The sequence below is a fragment of the Magallana gigas genome, chromosome 1, assembly GCF_963853765.1.
Source record: "Magallana gigas chromosome 1, xbMagGiga1.1, whole genome shotgun sequence".
NCBI classification, from domain to species: Eukaryota; Metazoa; Mollusca; class Bivalvia; order Ostreida; family Ostreidae; genus Magallana; species Magallana gigas.
Genome location: NC_088853.1, coordinates 57,426,389 through 57,444,169, shown reverse-complemented (window position 1 = coordinate 57,444,169; position 17,781 = coordinate 57,426,389). Strand labels below are relative to the sequence as shown.

The window sequence follows — 17,781 nt, the reverse complement described above, 5'->3', positions numbered from 1 at the left end:
TATTATCTGATACATGTAGCAGATCAATTATTTTTATGAAAATATCATTAACCTAAAGGCATAGGGTCAGTATAGATAATAATATCCTAAATTTAAGAAATGTCTAAACCAGGAAAAATATACTTTAAAAGTATTAATTCCTAAGGGCGTGGATTCCTTATTAATTGAATGAATTCTAAACTATAGCTACTATATACATGTATATACAAGGGCCCATTATATAAAAAAAAAAAATTGGAGAAAGAGAAAAAAAAAAAAATATCAAGACTTGCATGTACAATGCATAAGAAAAAAAGTAAACGATAGAGCTATACAATTTAAAAGATGCTATTTCACTTTACATTGTTCATAATGAAAATATAATGTCTCTCTGAAAACAGCATCATAAATGTCACATCAGTCCATGGAATGAATAGAAGAATTGAAAGGTCATGTATCACATATATAATCACGAAAGTCTTTGTATTGGTTCTGTATTGGTTTGTCGATTTTCACTTGGTTTTCTTTTGTAATTTGTACTGTTCATTGGATTTGATGTCCTCAGACAGGAACTGCAGCAAGTGGACGTCTCCACAAAGAATTTCTACCAGTATCTGGGAAAATTGCAACCTGGTTCCTGATCATGACATCCCCTGAAGGAGTTCCATCATGATAAACAACAAGTCATGACATCCCCTGAGGGAGTTCCATCATGATAAACAATAAGTCATGACATCCCACCAGTAGGGAGTTCCATCATGACAAAAAAAATATATATCAAAAGAGCTATAACATCCCATGTTTGCTATAGGAGTTCCATTATAGCTTATATCAAAGGTGTTCATGGCATTGGAAACAGGATGGGATCGGTTTATTTTGACCTGGAATCTGCAAATTTGGGCATAGGGCAAGGCATGATAAATGATCAATCAGTAAGCACAACCACAAGAAATCAACATGTGACACAACGGAATTACCTATCATAGATTACTTATAGAAAAGAAAAATAAATAGAATAGTATATGAGATACAAAACTTTGGCAAAAATGAATTATGATTTTAAGGTATAAAGAAAAATTATTCTGATGGAAAAAGTAAGTTTACTTGATACTGAGATAGAGCATTACGCCGTTCCCCAGCAGTTTAAGAAACTACCACAGTTTCCGCTGGTTCATAACTTACAGGCGTTCTAATGTTATTCAGTAAATTAAACAAAATTCAGAATCTTTAAAGAAAAACAGAAGGGAGAATTATTTTTAAAATATTGGGGGGAAAAAAAAAATTTTGAGTTGTGTATATTTATCCTGGGTCCTTTTAATTTGATGATAATGTGCTGCAGTCACACTACCTAGCACTATGTACAGGACACAGAATAAATATCAGCTGACCTAATTTGGAAAATGTAATAGTCTAAGAGTGATTTTTGAAAAATTAATTTGTATTCAGCTGAGAAATTTAGAGGTTTGCATTTGTATGGAAGAGTTTGACATGATCATAGAGTTTTGTTTTGAATGCTAAAATGCCTTCTGGTGAAGAGTTACAATTTTTCAAGAGCCTGGCTTTTGAAGGAGTAAGATGATGCATGAAAAGAGTTGGTCTGTGTTTAAAGAATAAGACTCTGGATACAGGAAAGTATTGGTGGATGTTCCAGTTTACGAACTCGCATCCTTTCCCTGATATACAGTCACTGATTTCTTGTTCAAGTTTTCTGAAGAAAGGCTTGAATAAATGGCTTGGAACTTGATAAGCATACTTTCCGTTTGTAGTAGATCCATCATGATTTTGGAGGTAAAACATGATATGTGTGCCTCTTCGGTCAATGGAAGCAGTGTGGATCTCTTGTTGACTCTTGGGAGGGAGTGAAAGGGCTTGTACAGATTCCTGTTTGTTAAAATGTTTTTTTTTGTTGGGTCGCTTTCTTTTCTTTCCCTTGGCATTGTAGAGGGAATGGAAGGTATCTTTAAAGGATTTTGGGATTTGGTTTCCGTCTTGCCATGAAGTTTGAGCTGCACCTTTGAATTTGATCTTGTAAATCGGCTTCCCTTGGTATAGGCTATATTCAAGAATTTTGTCTATTTGGTCCGTAGAAAATGGTTTCGATTGTTTTTCATTTGGTTTTTCGCATTTTGAATTTCTTTTGTGTTTGTTTTGATTTTTGGCTTGATTTTGTGGTTTAGAAGATGATGGTTCAGGTGGAGGATTTTGATGCTGGGGATCATGAGCTGCATTTCTGATGCTTTGGTCATCATCATCATTATCATTATTCTCTTCAGCATCATCTTCATGGAGAAGCTGATTTTCATCATCAGCTGAAAGCTGATCAGCATCAGCTTGATGCTGGTCACTTGGAGGAGGAATCTCCTCATTAATTTGGTTGTCCAATTCTTCAGGATTGAGTACAACATCTTGATACTCCGGTAAGAAATAGTGAGGTCTATCCTCAGGACTATGGTAAGTTTTTAGTCTTTTGGCATGTACGAGACTCTTCAGAATTTTGTGGTCTGAATCTCTTCGGAGTTTAAAAGTATGGTTTGGTCCCTGGTAAATTACTGAATATGGACCAACCCATTTTTGTAAAAGTTTTGGAGATTTTCCTTTAGGAACATGGCTGCAGTAGAGCCATACTGTGGAGCCAACCATGAAGTCTGGTTCTTGTGCACGCTTATCATGCTGCTGAGTGTACTTCTGTTGATGTTGTCGAATGTTTTCAGCAGCAACTTCTCTGCATATTTTAAGTTGTTCCAGAACACGCATCAGATGTAACTTGGGTTCATGTGCCATGGATGGTTTTGGTGTCAGAGCAACATCAACAGGAAGGCGCATCTTCTGTCCAAACAACAAGTGAAATGGTGAAAACATTGTTGATTGTGTGGCAGGTGTAGATCTGTATGCCATGAGGACAGCCGGAATAAACTTCACCCAGTCGGATTGGTCCTTGTTACAGTATGATCTTAGTGTTTGGCTGATAAATGAGTTCATCCTTTCACAAGCAGCATTTGTTTGTGGGTGGTAAGCACTTGTATAGTGTCTGGTAACTTCAAAGAGTTCACAAAGGGCTTGGACTAATTTCGACATGAAATTTTGTCCCCGGCCTGAAATAAGTGTCCTTGGTGCTCCGTATCTCGCAAATATTTCAGCAAAGAGTACTCTGGCAACCTCGGTCGCTTCCATGGATTTCAAGGGAAAAGCCTCGCACCATTTTGAAAAGCTGTCAACAACCAAGAGAAGGTACCTGTCTTTGTTTGGTGTTATGGGTAATTCCAGGAAATCCATATGCCATCTGCTGAAAATGTCCTCAATAGGGAGTGGTCTCAAAGGGATTGGCTTCTGATGTTTAGAGTTCTTGGACTGTTGACACGTTTCGCAAGTTTTAATGTATTGTTCAATGTCTGAATACATATTTGGCCAGTAGTATTTGGCGCGGATAGCAGCATACGTGCGCTCATGTCCTTGGTGTCCGCCACCAGCAATACAATCATGATATGAGAGAAGAATATCATTCCGGAGGGGTGCAGGAATGCAAAGTTGTCTAATAAGACTCTGATCAGGAGATTGGTTTTTAGCACGTTCCTTGAAAAAGTGAAAAAGAAGTCCATTAATAATTTCATAGTGGAAGGATTTTGCGACTATTGCGGTAGCTTGCTTAACAATTTTCGGCAAATTTTCAGTTCTTTTGTAATCGATAATCGCTTGAAAGTCTGGACAATTTTCTTGCAGATGCTGAAGGGTTGGGTTGTCTGAAATATGATCATCATGTTGATCGGCTGTATTTAGGGCAAGAATTTCAGGTTTCCTTGGCTGATTGTCTTCTGGATATTCAAAGGTTGTGGCAATAAACTCTTTTGTGGAAGCTTCAATGGATCCAATGGCTGGCAAGTCATCATCTGATGGAGAACATGGTTGGTCTGAAGGTGGATATTCACGACGAGACAGACAGTCGGCATTCTGGTTCTTAGTTCCTGGACGATGCTGTATCTTGAATTTGTACTGCTGAAGGAATAGAGCCCAGCGTCCTAGTCTGCCTAATGCATCCTTATTGGTATCCAACCAACGAACTGTGATGTTGTCAGTGAAGACTGTGAATTCAGCACTGGTAAGGTAAGCCTTGAAGGTTTTGATGGCTTCAATCAAAGCAAGTCCCTCTTTATGGTTTATATGCCATCGTTTTTCTTGATCCCTGAGTGCACGTCCTCCATATGCGATAACATTCTCAAGTCCTTTTGAGTTTATTTGTCCCAAGACATATCCAATGGCAGCATCAGAAGCATCCACAGACAATACAAATGGTTTGCTAAAATCAGGAAAGACAAGGATGGGTGCTGTAGTTAATTTTCTCTTCAGAAGATTGAAAGCATCAGTGTGTTCTGGTTTCCACTGGAATTTGATATTTTTCTTAAGAAGATTCAATAAGGGAGCACAGATTTTGCTATAGTCTTTGATGAATTTCCTGTAATAGTTGCACATTCCAAGGAAGCTGCGGACATGTTTAGAATTTCGAGGTTGTGGGAAGTCAGCTACTGCAGCAATCTTAGCTCTGTCTACTTCAACTCCTTTCTCAGAAATGATGTGTCCAAGGTATTTTACTTCTTGGGCAGCAAAGTGGCATTTTGTTGGCTGGAGAGTAAGATTGGCTTTACGAAGTTTTTGAAAGATAAGATCTAAATGCTGTAAATGTTCATCAAAACTTTTAGAAAAGACCAAAATGTCATCAATGTAGATAAGAGCAATTTTCCAATTTAGTTCCTGTAAAACTTTTGTCATCAGCATCTGATAGCTTGTAGGAGCATTTGTTAAGCCGAAAGGAAGTCGTTTGAACTGGTAAAGACCTTGATGTGTGATAAATGCAGTCTTGTGTTTGGTTTTCTCATCCAAGGGCACTTGCCAGAATCCACTAGCTAAGTCTAAGACACTGAAAATTTTGGATTTAGAATCAGCTATTGTGTCAAAAACTTCATCTAATTTTGGAATCGGAAAGGAAACAAGCTCTGTGATAGAATTCAGTTTTCTGTAATCTACTGCAAATCTGTATTGTCCATTAGACTTTTTCACCATAACGACCGGACTTTGGTAAGGAGAAGTTGATTCCTCAATGACATCATTTTTCAGCATTTCTTGAATCTGACGTTCTGTCTCCTGGCGCATCTTTGGATTCTGGGAATATCTTGGGGTGCGGACTGGCTTATCAGTGTTGGTGATGATAGAGTGTGTGTGGAGGTTTGTTTTACCAAGTTCGGTGGCATCTTTGGCAAATACATCTCTGTTTCGTCCAATCAGATCTTGGAGTTGTTGAGTTTGAGCAGGAGAAAGATTTTGTTTTTCGATATGGATTTGCAGGGTTTTGGCGATAGATATATGATCTGTAGTAGAAGCCTTTGACTGACTGGTGTGAGTGTCAGAGGAGTGTGTGTCAAAGCAAATAATGTAATTGTTGTCTATGTTGAACACTTTAGAAACTACAGAATTTGCTTTCAATGGAACTGATTTGTTCAGAGGATTTAGTATCCTATATGGAAGTGTGTTGTTTAGACATGTAGCAATGCATTTGCTTCCAACCAGATTCTTGTTTGTAAGAAGGTTGACTGGTTCAAGGAAGACTTGTGAACCATGAGGGATGTTCGAGACAAGGAGTGAAAGTGTGCTTTCTGAAAGGGGTGGTAACATAATATTTGATTCCGTTCGAGCAAGAGAAACATGTTTCTGGTTGTCATGTTGGATATCAGGTGTTGAAATAGAGGCAATGGTTGTTTCATTGTGAAAAGACACATATTTATGGGTAAGATCTATTACAGCGTTGTTTTGTTCTAGAAAGTCTTGGCCTAAAATGATAGCGTGGGGCAAATTTTCCAAAATATGAAAGGTATGGGGCATTTTTAAACCATTGACATCTACTTCAAGATCTGTTTGACCAAGAATAGCATGTGATGTGTTGCAAACACCTGTAACAGCACAGAGATCTGATTTGTAAATATGGGGATTTTTGAAAAGTTTCTTCAAAAATTTGTTGCAAACAACAGAAATAGTAGCACCGGAATCAACAAGGGCATTGATATGAAAGTTAGAGAGCTTGATTTGAATTCTGTTCTTATTGGTAATTGCCGCTGAAATAGTAGCCAAAAAGTTGTTGGGATTGGAAGTATGTTGGGACATTGATGGGATTTCAAGTGAGGGAGCCATTATCAGTGATAAAAACAGCTAAACAATAATCAATCTATAAATGTCAAAAAATGATAACAATAGAAAGTTATCTAAACTGTGTCACATGTGATAAAAGTGGCTGTACTCACCAACAGGAACTGGCACGCTGTCTCTGTATGGATTGGTCTCCTTTTCTTTTCATAAGAACGTTAGAGTCACAAATCACAGTTTTTGACAGCACAGAAATCCTGCAGAAATCCTAAGAGTCCCAGGATCATGGATGTTTACATCAGTTCACTGTGAGAGGAATTCCATAAGATTTGAACTGGATTCTCGACCACTCTGTGACCACGCCCGGATGTCTGGTACATAACTAGGCGATGGTGCACGTTCATTTGGGGAATTAAGCTCAAGGGGAATAAGTAAATTAAGAATACACAAAGTCCAAATGGCAGGATATGAGAAATGTTTTATTAAAGATTGAATGTTAAATAATCCAATCTACACACGCAGGTAACAACATTAATGAGCAAGTCTTGTTCCTAACTGTAATTTAGAGGAGGGGGCCTAAACAGATGAATTAGAAATTTGTCTCCTAACACTCTACATGATTTCCTAGCTTCGTCCTACATCCTTTCAGTCCGAAGTCTCAAAGCTAACTCTCTCTAAAAGAACTCATGTACGAGAATTAATTTTCTCTATGAATTGCCTAAGGTAAAGTTGTCACTTATGGCTAATCAAAATAATTAAGTTATCAGTGTCATCCCTTTGATGTGAAGAAGTCAAAGTGGTTTTGTTTACCCTAACTAACACCTATGAGTGCCCAGTGCCATGAGCAGTGTCACTGACAATAAAGATTAACAATTACTGTGAAATCACTAAATATTCTAGGGGATTAAGCAGTAAACAACAGCTTGGACAACCTTAAGAAATAAATAATAAGGAATGCTTTAGATGTCAATAAGCAATTGCTAAGTATGGGAACATATAAGATAAGAATAAAGTAAAATAAAGTAGACTATGAAAATATATGCTAAAGTTATCAAAAGTGAAATGGATGTCATTTCACTGGTGATAATTCAGTCAAAAAAGCTGAAACTTAGGTGAAAGCATCTTCTGGTTGTGTAGATTCAAATTTGTTCATATCATGATCCCTGGGAGTAGGGTGTGGCCAAAATGGGAGGTCAAATTTTTACATAAGAATGAATAAAGAAATTTTTTTTTAAATCTATTTCTTAAAAAAAATTTGCCAGAAAGGCTAGAACTTCATTACTTGTATGGAAACATCCTCAGGTAGTGTAGGTTCAAATAATGCTCCCCAAGGTAAGGTGTGGCCACAGAGGAGGTCAAATTTTTACATAGGAATAAAATGAAAAAAAATCTTTAACATCTTCTCAAAAGCTATTTGGCCAGAAAGGCCAAAACTTGTATGGAAGCATTTTGGGTAGTGTATATTAAGTTTGTCCAAATCATGATCCCTGGGGGTTGATTTTTATCATAGGAATAAATAGTTAAAAGTCTTTAAAAATCTTTATAAGAAATCAAAAGCTGATGCAACAATAGGCTCAGTGTTTAACAAATAAATATGTAGAGAAAAAAATTGAAAATCGTTCAAAATAAGACCTACTTTACTAAATTGTAATTTTGTATTTGATACCCGATGACTGATTTGATCAAGGTTGTGGTTATTGTTACTTAGGTGAGCGATGTTGCTTAGGTAAATTGCATGCAATACTCAAGTGACCTTTTAGAATATTTTTCCTGTATCTGTATTGTGGTATACTGTCAGCTAGTATAGTTGGTCAGATTTTCCTGAAATTTGCCTGAAATATTGGATGCAAATCTTAGATTAAGTTTTCCAGGAAAAAAATAAGGTATTTTTAATCCACATTTTCTCTCGTGACCACAAGATCAAATGGTTCTACCTTTAAAATTTACCGGTACATAAAACTATAATTGTGTTTTTTTTAACTCCTTAGTTATTACAAGTACATTGTATGTTATGTTGCCACAGATATTTTTATTAATGTCACAGAGTATGCAAATCATGGACAATTCTGTATAAATATTGTAGTTTCATATTTTATTTCGTAGATCCTGAAAGTGATTCAGAAGAATCTGAAGATAATGATTTCTTCACCAAAAGTAAGTATTAGGAATTTATTCGCTATTGCCTGTACAATTTTGTACAATTTGTACAGGCAAAATTTGGCTAGAAAAAAAGGGCTGGAAAGGAGTTTGAGAAATCTTCAGAAATTTCCTCCGCATTTGTCATACCTTTAAACGTGCAGGTAAAAGCAGTTCTTCAAGGAATAGTTTCTTTTGAATCACTTCAGTTTAATTTCATGTACCGATATGTGGCAGTTCTTTTTTATGTGGATTTTTTTTTTTTGAGGGGGGGGATGTATTTCACCAAATTTGAATTATGAAAAATATAACTTAGAAAACGTACATTTTGCAGAAATCCCTTGTATTCATGATGCATTTTTTATAAAGTTTTAATCAAATCAGTCAAAGATTCATTGGTTGAAATACTCAAAGGTGTTTTTCTTTCTTCTGATTTTCAGGTGCAAAGAAGAACACAGGAAGAAAAATAAAAGAGGCATCAATCAAGAGAACAGTTTGGTCATCCAAAGAAAAAGATGCCATTTTCAAACACCTCATGCCACATGTAAAACTTTCAAAAAAACCACCAACAAAGCAAATGGTCCTGAAAGCTAAAAGTAAAACAGATGATCTCAATGAAAGAGAATGGACAAAAATTAAATTTCAAGCCTGGGCCATGTACCAGCAAGAGAAAAAAAAACATGATCTGATGGCCTGCAGGCTTCTAAATTCAAAATTTAACGCTTAATGATTGTGTTCTTCTCTGTATGAATGACTGAATTTTTGGATGGGTCCAAGAATATTTTGGTGGAGTCAGATATTAAATCAATATTTGGTATATATTTCTGATATTTTTGTAATGTGACTGACTTCAATTGTATAATTTGCATAAAAGTTAATTATGCCATATATTTATGTGCCTTTAACTTTTCACATTTTTTATTGAATCTCTGGACAACTGGTTCATTATCAGTCAGTTTTGGTACAAACTATTCTTAGGTGAAAAGGTTAGAAGATTGTGTACAAAAAAAGTAGTGACATTTTTTAATGTGCAGTCATTATCAATATTCAGCAGCGAGGCAGGTCAGGTATCTGACGAGGTCTACAGACCTCTTTAGTACATCCTATTTATGGAGAATTAAAATTCCCACATAGTGATTAATTTAATAATAGATTTTGTAATGTTCTTGTGTATCATGAAACAGTAAGTGCTGATGTTTACTTGGTTTGCAAATAGGTTACAAGATTATACCTATAAAGTTAATGTCAGTGTAGTATGACATATAGTTAATGTCAGTGTAATATGACATCTATATTTTTTGTAAGTTATTTGACATGAAAAATAAAACAAATAATTGTATGTTTCAAGGATGCAATGATTATGAGTAAAAAGGGAAAGAAACAATTGCATAGCTTAATTGTTTTAGTTGCAGAGTTTTCAGTTAAACAGGCCTTTATTTTTAAGTTAAATTGTAAAGTAACCATTTTCGGGTTTGTTTTTTTTCTTGGTCAAGATTTTGTGTTCAGACTAAAACATTCATATATGAAATATGAATAGCAATATATGAAATATGAATAGCAATATATGAAATATGAATAGCAACAACCTGAATATTTTTTAATTTTTTTATGAAATCATTTTATGAAATGATGCGAATGAGTGCATTTTTGATACTTGTGAAAAAACAGCTGTACAATAATATATCAGTCTCTCATTTGAGTAATATCATTTTGTTATGTGGGGAATATCGGTCTCTGTAATGTGGGAAAATCATTCTGTTATGTGGGGAATATTCTTTACGTTATGTGGGGAAAAATTATCTCTGTTTTGTGGGGAATATTATTCTCTCTGTTATATGGGGAATATCAGTCTCTCTGTTATGTGGGGAATATCAGTCTCTCTGTTTTGTGGGGAATATCAGTCTCTCTGTTATGTAGGGAATATCAGTTTCCCTGTTATGTGGGGAATATCAGTCTCTCTGTTATGTGGGGAATATCAGTCTCTCTGTTATGTAGGGAATATCAGTCTCTCTGTTATGTGGGGAATATCAGTCTCCCTGTTATGTGGGGAATATCACTCTGTTATGTGGGGAATATCACTCTGTTATGTGGGGAATATCACTCTGTTATGTGGGGAATATCAGTCTCTCTGTTATGTAGGGAATATCAGTCTCCCTTTTATGTGGGGAATATCAGTCTCCCTGTTATGTGGGGAATATCAGTCTCTCTGTTATGTGGGGAATATCAGTATCTCTGTTATGTAGGGAATATCAGTCTCTCTGTTATGTGGGGAATATCAGTCTCTCTGTTATGTGGGGAATATCAGTCTCCCTGTTATGTGGGGAATATCAGTCTCCCTGTTATGTGGGGAATATCAGTCTCCCTGTTTTGAGGGGAATATTCGTCTCTGTTATGTGGGGAATATTATTACGTCTGCTATGTGGGGATTATCATTCTCTCTGTTATATTGGGAAATCATTATCTTTTTGTAATTTGGGGTTTAGATAAACTCCGTTATGATTCTTGAGGAGTTTATAAACTAGTTATTATTAGCCACAGCGTAGCCAATGCTATATTATATTTAACAAAGATCGATACAGATGTACTCTCATTCCTAAAAGATTACTCAATGTACTGGTATATGTTTGACACTGGCTTTCAAATTTATTAATCTTTGAAAAAAGATAAAGTACTGTAGTGGCTTCTGTGGCACAAAAAAATGTAAAGTATTCAGGAAAACTATCATTTTGTCACGAAAGTAGATTGTGTATGTTAATTGAAAATCTCACAAGAAATCTATTGTCATGTCATGTGATTATACACTGTTTTATTGTCCCAAATAGGGAAATCATGTTTAATTTCATTTGATATTACAAAAATAAAGAACTTTTCAAAACAATTGCGCTGTATTAATCTGTTTTAGAATGTACTACAGTAAAAGAATTGCTATACATTAAAGATGACAGGGATGTCAAGGAGTACTCGACTTTCGCTCGGTGACGACGATCGTTTGTCACACACACACATACACACACACACATATATATATATATAGTATCCACAAGTCAAATTTTATATCAGTTATTTTCCACAAGTGTGATATATCATTTTAAAGCTTGGAGAAAGTATTAAAAGAAAATGACATTTTGGAATTCGTTGGTCATATATTGTTACTAAAAATAGACCACAAAAAGTAGTGCTTATGTTATTCTTTGTGACCATTTCTTGGGAATACTATTAATTTTAATAATCGGCATATATACAAGATAAATTATTATCACAAATCAAAATAAGTTCAATAGGATTGTAATGTACACTTTCTTTAATCATACTATTCTGATTTTTATTGGATATCGAAATCCCTTTATTATTCCGCACCTCGGATTTAAACGTATTCCTACGCCAACGTCCCGTTGACAAAAACGACGTCAAAACGTCAACAAATAAACATTTGTAATTCCGATATAAACAGTTCAAATTATTGCAATAACTTTGCTTGTGATTAAATTGGACAAATTAAAATACATTTACATATTTTAATTATTTACTTACTTCATTTAATACATGGTAATACATCTTGCCACTACTAATACATGTACTACATAATACTAGTTACAAGACACAAAACTGCATCATCTGTAAAACAATAGTAAGCGTTTTGCACAAATTAATCTTTATAAATTATTTTACAAATCAAATATGAACAAAAAACGATCAATGTAATTAATGTTTTCATACATGATTTGCAGGTGGTCAATTTAAACAGTTTTTAGAACTTTCAACAGATTAGACATAAGTTCTATGTGAGTCAGCGGGTGTCGTTTTCCATTGCTGCCTATTTTAGAAAATGAATAAAGTTTTTTGTCTAGATCAGTCTGCTTTAAAACATTTTTCCTGTAGCGAAGCTGTGCTTTCAAAGCGTTACATTTGTCTGACGTACGATTCAGCTCTTTCAGTTTCAGTTTGCACTCTCGGGGTGATTTCCACAAGCCATAGTTAACAATGTCATCACTTTGTTTTTCCAGCTGCATTCGTTTTTTTCTCCTTTTTTCAGCTCTTTTTTGGAACTCCTCCTGTTGTCTTTCTTCTCTCTGTCGTTGTATTTCTGCTTTTCTTCGGCTGAATAGCCCCCTTTCATCAATAACTGATCTCCTTGCTTCTGAAATAAGAACTTCGGTATTTTCACTGTTTCTCATTATCCATGTGGAGGATTTGTTCATTAAGAAGAGAGTGTACGCCTCGATAGCCAGGGTTGATATATTTGGTTTTGATTTCAAGATTTGGTCCATGTAGGCAAAAAGTCGCTCAGAATAAGAGTTGTGTTTGTCCACACTCTTGGTAGCTTGTGAGAGTTCCTCTGTGAATGATTCATATCTACCATTTGGCAAATGATCTTTGTAGACATGAAGCACTACTTTTCGGATTGATGGTAACAGGACTCTGAGAATAATTTCCACGTCAGTATCATATGTTGACTCTTTAGTTAAGGATTCGAAAATTTTGTCACCATGAAACGCTACTCCTGTTAGAGATGGAAAGGTTCCCTTCATGAAATCGACGATGTTTTCGCAAGCATCTACCAAATATAAAGACAGATGGAGATAATGCTGTGTCATGTCTTCAATTGATGTGTCGCTGTTCTCAAGAAGATTCCACAGGGGCGTTGTAACCATCTTTGATATCAAACCCAACGCTTTCAGTCCAGCCACATAAAAGGAGACATGAAGATCCGACAGAACAGATTTTAAAAGTCTTTTGTTTTCTGTATCTGATTTTTCCAGAAACGCAATCATGTGGGGGTGTAAAAAGTATAGACAGGCCGCATTTTGAAACAGAATATTGAATCTATGGCCTTTGAAAGGTTGAAGAGGAAGTGACATCATTCTATTTTCAGTTAGAAAAGGCTGCATGTATGTTCGGAAGGCTCCATAACACCCACATTTTTCATCCCCTCTTCTAGCAAAAGCTTTGCACGCACTTCTGATTAAACGGAAACAACCAGATTCGTCACTCTTAGAGAACGTTTTGTCAAATACTGGAGGATTTCCTGCAACATTCCCTACCTCTGCTTCATATAATCCTTTCTGTGCAGCATTTGCCATATGAACAAGACCATGAAGACCACAGAAGAAATTGTTAAGTCTACTGACTGTTTCTTTCTCTTCATCATCCATGGTGTTGTAATCTGCTCGTACCTGTGGCAACACCTCCTCTCTGTAACTTTCTAAGAGCTCATTGAACTTTAACTCAGTTGCAGCACGATCACTCATAGTATTTTGAATGTTACATAAAATCTCGTTTCCAGCACTCTGAGGATGAGTTTCTTTTCTGGTGTCAGCAATATCCTGCAAAATCTCCTTGAAAGTATCCAATGTGTTCTGTGCTGATTTTGTAGCCATTTCACGAAGTCCTAGAGCAAAGTAATTACCTTCTTCATCACGAACAGAAAATCCCCCGTACTTGATGCCAACTTTGGATGTTTCGTCAGTGTGTAGAGTAGTGTTTTTCTTTTCAGGTAGTTCATCTTGTAGTTGCTTTTTAACGAGACAGAGTCTTTGAATGTTCATATTGGCCACAGTTGAAGGAGATGGAAGTCGATCAGGTTCTTTTCCAGCCAGCTTTAAACATGCTTCTATGGTTGGTCCTGAAAAAAATATGAAAGAAATTAAATGTATATCCAGTACATGTATGTCTTGCTTAATGATGAAGAAAATCAGGATTATGTACCCGTAGTAGTTCAATGTCCTTATCCTTATGAAAATGAGATACTTACCAATTTGCGTTGAAGGAACATTGTGTTCGAGAAGAGAGTACACACATAAATGGAGTTCTGGGGTGAATGCTTTTTCTTTCTTGTCAAATAGATGGATGACTCTCGTTTCATCCCCCTCTTGTAGCTGTTCGATGAGATAAGCGATCTGATCATCCTTTTCCTTTAATGCAGTTTGAAGTTCGGTGATAGTCGTTCTTTGTTGATCATTATCAGCCTGCAGTTCATAAATAAGTTGTTGATAGTCTTCTTTTGTTGTGTCAGTTGTTGTCTCCAGTTTTGTACATTTGGTTTTCCAGTAATCCTCTCTACGTTTAGTGCGTTTGACTGTTTTGTTTGATGATACAAGTTTTTCTTGAAGCACTCGGTTTTTCCTTGATATGTTTTCAGACTTTATGTTCAGCGTTTGCAAGTTAGATATAGTTTCAGATAACTCGGACTTTAATGTAAATTTTTCCTGAATTAGATTCTGGTTTTCCATAAAAAGAGAGTTTGATATGGATATGGCAGTTGACGTGGCATCGCCGCTAGAGTTAATCAGACATGTAGCTTCGGGCAATTTTGACTTTACTGTTGTTGATAATGTGGGTGGAGCAAACTCTGTTTCCAAGAATTCCGTAAACTTTCTGCTGCCGTCAGTTTTAGATTTGTTCTTACGAAGCTTTTCATATTCTGACCATAATCGACCAATAGCCACCTTAGTTGATGTCGGATTACAATTTTCTGACTGTGTTACTATCCACTCAGCAGTTTTGGATGTCCCATGTGATATTTTAGAGCTAATAACATCAGAATTCCGAATCATTTGGGTAGAGCAAGACATCTGACGAAGAATTTGTTGAATAAAAAAAGCGATAAGCAGTATCCAGCAAGTTCTGAAATAAAAATTAAACCAATCGTAAATAAATATACTCTTGGATGTTAGTAACTGTAAAAATTTAATAACGGTATATTATCAGATTTACAAATCATGTTACATGGAACCACGGTATTAAAATATATAACTAATTAGTTTTTGCTGGCTTTGATTTCAGAGTTTAAAAAAATGAGTGTAAATATTTTCCCATTAAATGGAATATATAAATGTTTTTAATCAATTACATGTATTAACGTTTACAACAATCGATCAGAAAAAAATCATCCATGTGTGTTAATTTTTTTTAAAACTTTCATATCGCATAATGTACTATGTTTGATGTATCGTAGCATCAGGGGGGGGGGGGGGGGGGGGGGGGCAGGGGGGGTCCCCCCACTTTTTCTCGCAGCAACAAAATTTTTAAAATTTACATATAAAAAATGGAATTATCATGGAGTGCCCCCCCCCCCCACTTTTTCGGGAGTATGTAAAAAATTGATATAAAAATAAGGAAATGAGGTGTGAAGTTGAAGTTATAAATCCCCCCTCCCCACGGATTATGATTTTGAAGATTTTGGAAAACTTAAAATGTTCCCTTTTTTTTTTTCTTGTCAAGATTTTTTGGATGAGTCTTCCCCCCTCCCCCCCCCCCCCCCCCCCATTTTAAAAAACGATGCTACGTGCCTGCAGTGTGCATGCATGCGCGCACGCACGTGTGCATATGTACACGTGTGGTTTAACTTTTGTGTAACTTCATTTAATCAAAGAAATTACACTAGAAAAGTAAATATACAAATGAGTTTTGTGTCCTTTACTATTATTTCGCCTATACCCGTGCTTGTACGGAAAGTACCCTCTACAAAAAGCAATGATACAGGTGCCTGTAGTAATATGATTTTCTAAACCTAGGTACATATTTCATAATGGTGTTTGTATCCATTAGTTTGTCATAAATTATGGAAACGAGCATCGAGAAATGAATATACATAACAGTGTATATATTTAAATTCAGTTAATATTCTGAATCATGATTACTTCCAGCATAATGCAATGAATGCTACTTATGCAAGTGTAAACAAAATGTAGTGCTTTAAAAAAATGTTTATACTCGATGTGCTCATACTCAGAATTTTGCAAGAGAAATTGGAAAAAATTCAAGCAGTTTAGATAAATGTAATTAATATCCTTAATTCTTATACTTAAAGAAAAAAAATGTGTCACTTTATGATTCTTCGGGAAATCAATTAATCGACCGCAAAAAACTTTGCATCACCACTTGGCTATTCAAAACGCATTTTATTCAACACATTAATTGCATGTTCTTTATATACGTAGCTATGAATAATTTTTTTTTAAGTCAAATGTTTTAAAGATGTAGTGACAGCTTTTTTCAATTATCAGTTGTGTAATTTGCGTTTGTGTAAATATGATTTAATAAATATTCTATAACATTGAAAATTTCTATATTATACAGATTAGAAGTATTTGTAAATTAATTAATTACATGGTTTTATATTAAAACTCTGAAAGCTGGTGTTTTCATAAATCTTAAGTACTAGAGAGAAGTTGATCAATATAGATAGATATTAATTTAATTTTTCAAAATATATAATTGTATTTGAAAGGATAAAAACTATTTTTCAGCTAATATATTTGAATGATGTTCATTCTGCATGAGTGTTAAACCTATTTTTAATTATTATTATATCATCAGTGTACAATACAAAGTGCAATTTTCATTTTATTTTTCATTGTTAAATGTTTTATTTTTTTCTCTAAAATATTCTAATAATAGCATGGCCTTAAACATGTGTTGCAATAAAACAAGTTCCAATAATACAGGTTATAAAATCTATGAATGCATAGCTAATAAGGAGTTGAAAATAACAGTGAAAATGTGGATATTATTCTACATTTCCCCGTAGGGTGCCCCATATTTGAACCTGCTAGAGTTGTTCCCCGTAATATATCCGTGGTAACAGTAAACAAACTCCATCCGTGATTTTCTCTGTGCATAGACGACGTCAAATTTCAGTTACAGCCAAAATATGTATCATGTTATTTTCAAAAGCGCTCGTTAGCGCGGATGTTTACTAAAGAAGTATATGTATTAGTCTGAAGAGGAGTTAATATCGATTTCATTAAATGCTGTAACAAATATGCAACCTGTCCGAGAAAATGGGGGATTTTTTGATTAAAAATTACTTACTTTCTGTAGTCTTTTATCATGGCAGAATAAACGTTTTTCGTGCGTTGTTTGGTATCATTTTGTTCTGCAAGTTCTCCAGCGTCTGTTTGTTACAAAGAACGGTCTTATGCACCGTTATTGTCCTGGTAACGGCCGAATAAAACAACGCGACTTTTACTACCTGTTATATTTCAGGCGAAGCTTTCGCAAACAAGCGCGATATTCTTTTCATTTTAATTTAATTTTAGACGAGGTTTTATGAATTTAAATACATACACTAAGTATTTCAAGGTAAATCATTTCACATATATTTTTGTTCTATGATTATTGAGTGAATACAAGCTTATGAATTTGCTGTTTAAAAACACTTAATTTTGTATAGAGTCACATAGCGTTACGTTATGATGTGACTCTGTTTGTGGATGCTAATATATATATATATATATATATATATATATATATATATATATATATATATATATATATATATATATTATATGTTTTCGGTAGACGATAACACAATAATCCATTTCTTTCAAATTTAATCCAGAGCGCTTTCGCCTGATCGGCTCTTCAGTAGATTTCAAATTATAAAAAATTATTATAATATATATATATATATATATATATATATATATATATATATATATATATATATATATATATATAGTTTAATTATAAGTTAAATAAATGTTATTTTTATAACCAATTGGTGAGAAAACCTCCTTTTTAAATACTTATCATTCA

General features: G+C 34.8%; 2 protein-coding genes across 2 annotated transcripts in view; one reads left to right on the top strand and one right to left on the bottom strand.

Moving 5' to 3' along the window:
* Window positions 1-10,328, top strand: part of LOC136272848 (uncharacterized) — a 30,919-nt gene extending 20,591 nt beyond the window's left edge. Inside the window, exons 11-12 of the mRNA XM_066075622.1 lie at window positions 8,209-8,259; window positions 8,682-10,328. Coding sequence (XP_065931694.1) covers window positions 8,209-8,259; window positions 8,682-8,968 — 338 coding nt within the window. The 3' untranslated portion in view covers window positions 8,969-10,328. The remainder of the gene's footprint in view (window positions 1-8,208; window positions 8,260-8,681) is intronic.
* A 1,537-nt stretch (window positions 10,329-11,865) lies between these two features.
* On the bottom strand, window positions 11,866-17,369 carry LOC117688671 (uncharacterized). Its single transcript, XM_034466844.2, has 3 exons — window positions 17,056-17,369; window positions 13,994-14,865; window positions 11,866-13,864 (listed from the first exon to the last, which is right to left on the bottom strand). The coding sequence occupies exons 1-3, from the start codon at window positions 17,073-17,075 to the stop codon at window positions 11,979-11,981; spliced, it is 2,778 nt and encodes a 925-aa protein (XP_034322735.2). The 5' UTR covers window positions 17,076-17,369; the 3' UTR covers window positions 11,866-11,978.
* Between the last annotated feature and the right edge of the window lie 412 nt (window positions 17,370-17,781).